This window comes from Myiozetetes cayanensis, unplaced genomic scaffold (genome assembly GCF_022539395.1).
Source record: "Myiozetetes cayanensis isolate MyiCay16 unplaced genomic scaffold, myiCay2020 scf20-37, whole genome shotgun sequence".
Lineage (NCBI taxonomy): Eukaryota > Metazoa > Chordata > Aves > Passeriformes > Tyrannidae > Myiozetetes > Myiozetetes cayanensis.
Genome location: NW_026087412.1, coordinates 1,390,445 through 1,399,127, shown reverse-complemented (window position 1 = coordinate 1,399,127; position 8,683 = coordinate 1,390,445). Strand labels below are relative to the sequence as shown.

General features: G+C 54.9%; 1 protein-coding gene across 1 annotated transcript; it reads right to left on the bottom strand.

The window, feature by feature from the left end:
* Positions 1-153: 153 nt before the first annotated feature.
* Positions 154-8,637, bottom strand: RPL3L (ribosomal protein L3 like). The gene is made up of 10 exons (XM_050317585.1): positions 8,608-8,637; positions 7,377-7,569; positions 6,857-7,025; positions 5,576-5,711; positions 4,288-4,474; positions 3,487-3,647; positions 3,131-3,232; positions 2,312-2,407; positions 1,822-1,941; positions 154-268 (listed from the first exon to the last, which is right to left on the bottom strand). The coding sequence occupies exons 1-10, from the start codon at positions 8,635-8,637 to the stop codon at positions 212-214; spliced, it is 1,251 nt and encodes a 416-aa protein (XP_050173542.1). The 3' UTR covers positions 154-211.
* Positions 8,638-8,683: the final 46 nt, after the last annotated feature.

Genomic DNA, 8,683 nt, shown 5'->3' with positions numbered 1-8,683 from the left:
GGCAAAGGAAAGGGAGGGCCCAGAGGCCAGAGCAGACACTTGGCTGTCCCAGTTAGTCCCTGTCCATATGGGCCAACCCCAAGTGCCACTTTTTCTGTCCCTGCCTGCTGAAAAGAGGCAAGGCATCCCTCCAGAGGGAAGATAGGGAGCAGGCACGGCTTGGAGCCCCTTTATTGGAAGTGCCCAGTCAGGCAGCCTTGTATCTCCATCCTTACAGCTCTTCCCGCACACTTGGCTTTTCCTTCACCAGGTGTTTCTTCTGAGGGCCCTGGAAGGGAGCAGAGAGGAGAGTTTGGAGTTAGGGACAGACAAACCCAGCCTGAAGAGCTGCATCTGGGCTGTGGGGAGCAGAAATGCAGCTCTGCTGGGCCAGGCTGCTCCTGGGCCCTGCTCCCCAGCCGGGAGTTTGGTGCCACCATCCACCAGCCCCCCTGAGCCTCCACCACCCTTCAGGAACTGGGAAAGGAGCATCACTGCCCTTGCACAGAGGGTTTGTTTCTCTGGACAGCACCAGGGCAGCCAGAGAGCACCAGGAGTGACCTGCCCTGAGCCAGGTGGGCTGATCTCTGCCAGGGAACATGGAGGGGAGCAGGAACTGGGCTCATGAGTGCTTTCAGGAGGTGTTCCAGTGTTTCCATGGTAGGAAAGCTGCTGAGCTGCTGCCTGAGCCTTGGAGGAGGCAGGACCTCCCTCAGCTCAAGGCACAGCTCCTCAGCATCCAACTCAACAGAGCCTGAGGCTGAAAAATGGGGTTGTCCCAGAACAAATCAATCCTCTGGGAGCAGACAGCAGGAATTACTTATGTGCCTCAACTTCCAGGCAAATGTGATGTTTTACACAGGGGGAAATGGCAAAGAAAAGAGCTGCACCCAGGTAAAACCTCCTCCTGCCCCCGAGATCCTCATCACAGCAGCTCAGGGCTTGCAGTGACACACACCAGGCTCCTGACACTGAGCTGAAGGAAATCAGCTTAACCTCTAAAGAGCTCTGCAAAGGCACTGTTGAACCAATCCCCCTCCCAGCACTAAGGAGGCTTAGCCAGCTTCACATGGCATTCCTGGCTGACAGGTCAGATCCAGACCCAGTTTACATCTGCGTGGGATCCAGGCAGTTGTTTCTTTTCCTTTCCCCTTCTCTCTCTCCTGGCTTACTCAATGCTTCCTCCATTTCAGCTCAGACTTGCAGCAGCCTGGCATAGGCTGCAAAACTATTCAAGAAACTGCTTGGTTTAGATTATTTAATCTTTTTTTTTTTGCCCTTTCAAGAAAATACACTGCTTGGCCTTCTTGAAAGCTCCTGACAAAAGAATCACAAATTTGTGCCTGAATTTGACCCAAGCTTTTTCCTCCTAAGAACATTAAAGCTATAATCATTCCAAACAAATCAAAGCAGTGCACAATTCCAAGTGAAAGGGGCCATATGGCCAAGGCAGGGCCTGCCAAGTTAACTGCTTGTTTAAAACTTCCCGAGGTGAATGGGAACTGGTTGACCATATGGTCTATTATTTGCTAGTTAGGTTGTCTTGGATCACTCACACAACCCTCATGTTCTTCTTTCATGTAATTTCTGCTGTGTGAACTGAATTTATGGCTGTCTTTATGCAAGAGAGCCTCAATCATTCATTTGCCTGTTGTTATATAGAGAAGCAGATCATGGAATCACAGGATCCTGGAACAGTTTGGGTCGGAAGAGGACCTTAAAACTCATGCAGTTCCAGCTCCTGCCCTGGGCAGGGACACCTTCCACTAGAAGGTGCTTGGTTGGAGACAGGCAGTTGCTTTAGCCCCAGGATGAGCTGGAGGCAGCCCAGAGGGAACTCACCATGAAAGCCCTCTTCTCCTGGGCTGTCTGGAAGCGGCCGTGGCCAAATTTGGAAGTGGTGTCAATGAATTTGAGCTCGATGGCTTCATGAGCCCGGCGGCTTGTGTGCACCAGGAGGGACTGGGGAAGGAGAGTCACAACACATCAGGATTATCATTACAGAAAATCAGGACATCTGCTCTGCTGGAACAGTGTTGGAACAGCCTTTAAACAAATATCTCCACAAAACTCTGTGCTCTCAGAGCAGCACCCCGGTGCTCAGGTGGCAGGTGAAAGCTGCTCTTTCATTTCCTCACAACCCAAGGTTTCATTTCTGGGCCCCTGCACACTCCACAAACCATCTGCCTGCCAGTGGCCTCAGCACCACGCTCACGTGCCACGTGCCCTCTGCAACCCAGCATCGAGGACCTGAGCAATCCCCCTGCCCAGCATTTGCAGGACTCTCCACGTGGGGAATGTGCCCACCCGCCTGGCACTGGGGCCCCCTCACCTTCCGCAGGGTCAGCACACGCTTCTTGGTGCCCACCACGCAGCCCTTCAGCATGAGGAAGTCGTTGTTGACCTCCCCGTAGTGAGGGAAACCACCCTGTGGGGAGAGGCAGACAGGTTGGAGGGCAGGAGAGCAGGGTGGGAGCACACCTGTCCACAGGAGGCGTCTTCTAGGGAGGGAGAAGGCAGTGCCTGACAGTCCTTCCAGCTGGCAGCACTCTGCGCCCTTCGAGTCGCCTGCTGGGAATCACAGAATCCTGGAATGCTTTGGGTTGGAGGGACCTTAAAGATCATCCAGTTTCACCCCCTATCATGAGCAGGGACACCTTCCACTAGACCCCCAGAGCATGTCAGCCACACTGAGTTAGTTATCCCAGCTGGATTCACCAAATAAGAGCTGGGGAACCAGAACCTGCTTCCCTCGCTGGAGGGTGTGGGTGAACTGGGAGCAGAGCTGGCCAGACTCAAAAGTTAACAGCTTTTAATACCCAAAAGTGAATTTTTAAACCAAGTAACAAACATTTTTCTGTTAACTGTCAGATTTTTAATGTGATTTCTTCTTCCTTTTTTTTTTTTTTAAACCGAGTTCTCATTTCCCACCCAAGTTATCAGCCACAAGGGTCTACCAATGGGCCTGAAAAGACACTTCACATGGAAGATTTCCCATGTCCAAAACACAAGGAAAGGGCTCACTGCATTTCTTACAGTGAATTTCCTTCAAATCATTTCCTACACAGCTGTCTCCAAACAAGGAATTCCTTCCCTGGCTCAGATTCCTGAGCCAGAGCCAGTCACAGCCCTGTTACCCCTCAGCCCTTACCAGAGGTGTGATGGTCTTCTCCGTGATATCATAGTGGGTCGAAGCATTGTTCCTCACCACTTTGCCATCCTCCACGTGGATCCCGTGGCCAATGCGGTAAATCTGGGAACAGAGAGGCAAAGGAGGTGGGGACATCCCTGCTCCGGACACAATCACACACAGAGTCACGGGCTGGCCTGCTTTTCACCAAGCTGTGCCCTCGAGCAGAGAAAAAAGCACCAGGAAAGACACGGAGATCTCTCGGGAAACATCTGGGGAGCCTGGGGGGAGCTGAGGGCACGGTTTAAAGCAGGATGGAGACGTGCTGGGAGGCAGGAAGGTGTGTGGTGGTGGGCAGGAGCTCCCCAGGGCCGTACCTTCTTGTTGATCTCGGTGCGGTGGTGGTAGCCCTTCTGGCCGGCGCGGGCGATGGAGTAGCCCACGCGGGCCGGGTGCCAGGCCCCGATGCAGGCCACCTTCCGCAGCCCCTTGTGCGTCTTCCTGGGCAGCTTCTTGGTGTGCCAGCGGCTCGTCACCCCTGGGAATGGGAGGGAGGGAGAGGCTCAGCAGCCTGCAGGGAGCTGTCAGCACTGGGACAGGCCGGAGCACAGCTCTGCTCTCGCCTCCCAGGGCTCTGGTCAGACTGGGATGTGTTCCATGAGCACATACAGGAACACCCACACCCCTGCACATGTGGGGCTGGGGAGGAGTTCACAGAGCCAGAGAATCCCAGACTGGGATTGGAAGGGACCATAGAGATCACACAATTCCAGCCCCCTGCCATGGGCAGGGCCACCTTCCACTAATCCAGGTGCATTTATGTGCTGATGGTGCCTCTGAGCCTCCTGGGAGGACTCTGAGCAGAGCAGACAACATGGCCTTTAATGGCCTTAACCTCAGGGAAAATCTTTCCATCCTGGTCAACTCCTTTGTAGCTACACCAGGGGTGCCCCTGTTGCACTTCTCCCTTACTGGAACCCCTGAGATTAAGGAAACCAAGTTCTGCTACAACAGAACTGGATGTCAGGCTTGAGATCCAGAGGCTCTTTGTTACTCCCTGTGCAACAACTTGAGGAGTTCTCAGTGTGTTTAACACTCTCCTCCCCCCAAACTACCCCATGGGCAGTGTCATGTGAAGGCAGACCCAAACCCCGGGCAAGGCTCTCCCTGCTCTGTACCTTTCATGCCGTGGCCCTTGGTGACGCCGATGACATCGATCATCTCGTTCTGGCTGAAGACACTGTGCACAGAGATCTGCTTCTCCAGCCTCTCACGCACCCAGTCCACCTTCTCGGCCACGGTCCCCCCGTTCAGCTGGATCTCCATCACGTGGGCCTTCTTCTGCCGCAGCGGGAGCAGCTTCATCTGCACCACACTGGGATTTAGGGGCAAACCTTTCCCTCGCCCCCCAGGCACGAACATACAGGCATGGCTGAGTCATTCACTGCCTGTGAGGGGCACAGGGGGGAGCAGAGCAGCCCCTTCAACCCTTTCACATCAGCCAGAGCCCTGGGTCAGCAGGCCTTCATATCTGGGATCCCTCAGAGCCAGCTCCTTGTCCTTGAGCCCAACCACCCCATCTCCCAGTGCCAGGCAGGAGCTGGGGCACACCCTGTCTCCCAGAAGCACAGGGAGAGGTCAACACCATCCTGCCACAAGAGTTGAGCACAGGAGTAACAGCCATGGGAAAGGAGCCCAGCAGCAGAGCAGGGCTGGGGGATGGACACTGTGACCAGCCTGGAAGCAGCTCTGTGCTCCAAGTCTGAGCCAACACCTCTCCTTTGGTCCTGCTACCCCTCTGCTCTCCAGGCTTGGCAGCTATTTCTAATTCCCACCAAGAGCTGCCTCCAATCTCTCCCAGTCCCAGCTCCCTGTGCAGACCCTTTGCCAAACCACCCCAGTGGGACACTGAGGGTCCATACCAGCCTCGAGTGAAGCCTTGAGCCAGCTTAGCTCTCCCCCAGACTCCAAATCACCCATTAACTCGAGGGATCAGCATGAAAATGGGACCTTGTGTATCCAGCAATCAGCATCTGGCAAAGCTGTGCCTGCCCGTGGGGTTATTTTTGCCCAAAACATTTGACACCAGTTGCTAATTTGAGGTGATCATGGGGCCTGAGGGCCCTTGCTGACACAGGCTCAGCACCTGCCCAGGCTCTGCCCTCCTCCTGCTCTCCTCCATGGGTGTAGGGGGTCCCCAGAGTGCCCAAACCACATCTCCCGAGGCAAACTTGGAGCAGGGAGCTCTGCTGAGCCTGGCTCAAGGGGGCAGGGAGGTCAGGAGGCAGCTGGAAAGCTCAGCCAGCACCTCCCATTGCCTGCACACCCCATCTCACACCCTCTGCCCACTCAGTCTGCTGTGACCCCACCAAACTCCCCCCAATCCTATCTCCAGGCCCTCACCACGCTCCAGAGCTGAGGAAGACCCTGAGCCCCACCTTGCCCTCTCCAGGGGAAGGCCCTGACCTGTGTGTGCATAATGACACGGATGACCTTGCAGTACTTCTTCATCGCTGCAAAATCCTTCTCCAGCTGCCTCTTCCCAGCCTCATCCTGCCATTTCTTGCAGTACTTGGTGAACGCCTTCTTCTTGCTCTTGTGCCTACGACAGCAGCGTTTTAACACCCAGCAGAGCTGATGAAGGGCTCGTGCACCCCAAGACAGCGCCGAGGGGGCACAGCTCACCTTGCCAGGCACCTCCTTGGAGCCACAGGCTACCTGTGGGTCCCTGAAGCTCACCTGAGCAGCAGGGCCTTGAGGTGGGAAGAGGGAAGGGGCTAATGAGCTGTGAAAGGGGCTCATCCAAGGGGAACTCAGACCTCTCTGCATGAGGAATCCAGTTGTCTCCCACTGACTGGCTCAGTGCCAGCAAAATACAGGCACAAAATCAGAGAGGGGAGGAAACAGGGATCAGGGGCTTGTGGTGGGTGGGTCTCCATGGCACTGTCACAGGAGATTCCTACAGCTAGGAGATCACCAAACAGCCAGGCACTTCCCTGGAGGCACAAGGTGCCTCTGAGTACCTGAACCCCACCTGACTGTCAGGGGCTTTGGGATGGGGAGAGGAAAGTGAAGGGGCCATGAAAAGGGCTGACAGGAGAAAACAGGGATCAGAGGCATGTGGTGGGTGGGTCTCCATGGCACTCTTACAGGAGACAATTCCCACAGCAAGAAAATTCATGTTTCCATTTTCCTCTCTGCTGGGGGAGTGATTTGGGGTGTTGGTGTTTATGAGGGCCAGGGGTCACATTCTGCCTTAACTTCCCCTGACAAATCTGGTTCTGCTCCATTTGCTGCCTCAGCTCAAGCATCCCAGTTAACTGGGGAGGAGATGAGCCCAACCTACACGAGGGAAAAGGAACCTGCCACATGATATTGTGGAGAGAGCTAACTTGGTCTGACTACTAGAATAAATTTACATACGCATATGCTGATCCCCAGCATCAAGCTGTCTGCAGTGTCTCTGTGCATGACTAAATAAGCAGCAGTTTCACTCCACCAGGAGCTGAGCCTGTGGAAACCCTGAAAGGGACCCCTCCCATGCAGGCCCCCAGGAACACCCCAAGTCTGGGAATCCCAGGATCGCTGAGGTTGGAAAAGCCCTTCAAGACCATCGAGTCCAACCTGTGCCTGACCCCCAGCTCGTCCCCCAGCCCAGAGCACTGAGTGCCACATCCAGTCGTTCCAGGGGCGGGGACTCCAACCCCTCCCTTCCCGTGTGGAGTGACCCTTGCTGGGAGCACGTACCAGTTCTTGTAGAAGCGCCGCCGGCACTCGTCGCTGATGTGCTCAGCAAAGACAGTCTTGAAGTTCCTCAGGCCCTTGGGGGTTTCGATGTAGCCCACCACCCCCACCACCACCATCGGGGGCGTCTCGATGATGGTCACGGCCTCCACCTCCTCCCGCTTGGAGACCTCTGCAAGGCAGCCAAGGGAAGTGGTGCTCAGCACCATCTGGGACCAGGTCACTCCCCTGGGGATCCGTGGGCAGGCTGTCACGGCCAGCACTGGGGCAGAGGTGGTGTTTGCTCCCACAGCCAGTCCCAGCCTTCCCATCTCCCAGACCACCCCTCGCCATCCCAGTGTGGGCATTCCCAGGACTCCCCCCACCTACTCAGCTCACGCTGAGGTGGCCTTTGACCACCCAAGGTTTGGATATGCAGGACATAACCTGGAAGCTGTGATCCCCACCACCCCTTTCCCAGGAGATTCCCACCCACAGGGGTTCCCTCGATGCCCTCCTGGCTGTGGCTCCAGCCAAGCCTTACTGAGCCCAGGCCTGTGCACCTCCCGCACAGTGTGTGTCATCCCAGCCTTGTAGCCCAGGAAAGCTGTCAGGTGCACTGGTTTGCTGGGATCATCCTTGGGCCACGCCTTCACCTTCCCGCGGTGCCGGCGGCTCCTCTTGTGCGGGAGGAAGCCCAGGTGGCCGTGCCTGGGAGCAGAGAACTTGCGGTGGGACTGCCAGAGAAGAACGGCAAAGGTCAGCTCCCCCCTCGGGTCCCAAAATATGGGACAATGGGAAAAACAACAAAACCCCAATGGCAAGTCTCCCCTTTAAAAGTGGGAATGCTGAAGGGATTCTGGGCTCTTCCTTGATTCCAGCACAAGAACTCATAACAGGATGGGACTTTGTTCAAGCTTCCATCACGTGCATGGAAGGATTTCATAGAATTGTGGAATGGTTTGGGTTGGAAGGGACATTAAAGCTCACCCAGTTCCAACCCTGACTCCTTCCACTGGACCAGGCTGCTCCAAGCCCTGTCCAGCCTGGCCTTGGACATTTCCAGGGATCCAGGGGCAGCCACAGCTTCTCTGAGCAACCTGAGCCAGGGCTTCACTACTGTCACAGGGAAGAATTTCTTCCCAATATCTAACCTAAAGCTACTCTCAATCTGAATTTGCTAATTTTCTGGACAAATTCTGCCAATTAAATAAAAAAACTTAATACAATCTCTGTCCTTCGGCTTTGCTCGAGGACTCTGAAGAAGAAATATATTGCTTCCTAGGCCTATCCTTCTGTGCCTTTAATTAAAATTACTTATTTTGTGTACTGCAGCAACAAAAGGGCCTGCCTGGAATTCCTGGGCTTCATGTCACGAAGGCAAATGGCACCAAACAAGCACAGCCAAGGATTAGAAAAAAATGGGAAAGGATGCCCAAAGGAATTGGTAACAGGAACACGTACAGGTTCAAAATGTGCCATGAAAAACAAATTAGAAGAAACAAATCTATAAACCCCAATCACAAGGTCATGCAGAGAGAAAGCAGCGTGGACAAGTTCTCACACAACTGCTTTCAGGGCAGGGAACTGGGGGTCAGCCCAAGCAGCAAAGGGTTAGTCCTGCGCCCACTGCAGCTCCCTCCTTGCTAAGATCAGTCCCAGCACCCGGCTGCGCTTTCTACCAAGCTTGTTTTGCAGCCTGAGTGGAACCACCGGGAGTTTGACCCCATTCCAGCAGCACTTCCATGAGCAAAACCCAGCCCTGCTCTGCACACAAGCGACAGCAGCAGAGCTGCACCGACCATGGGACGTCTTCAGCCCGGGGCAGCGGCAGAAAGAGGCTGTCACTAA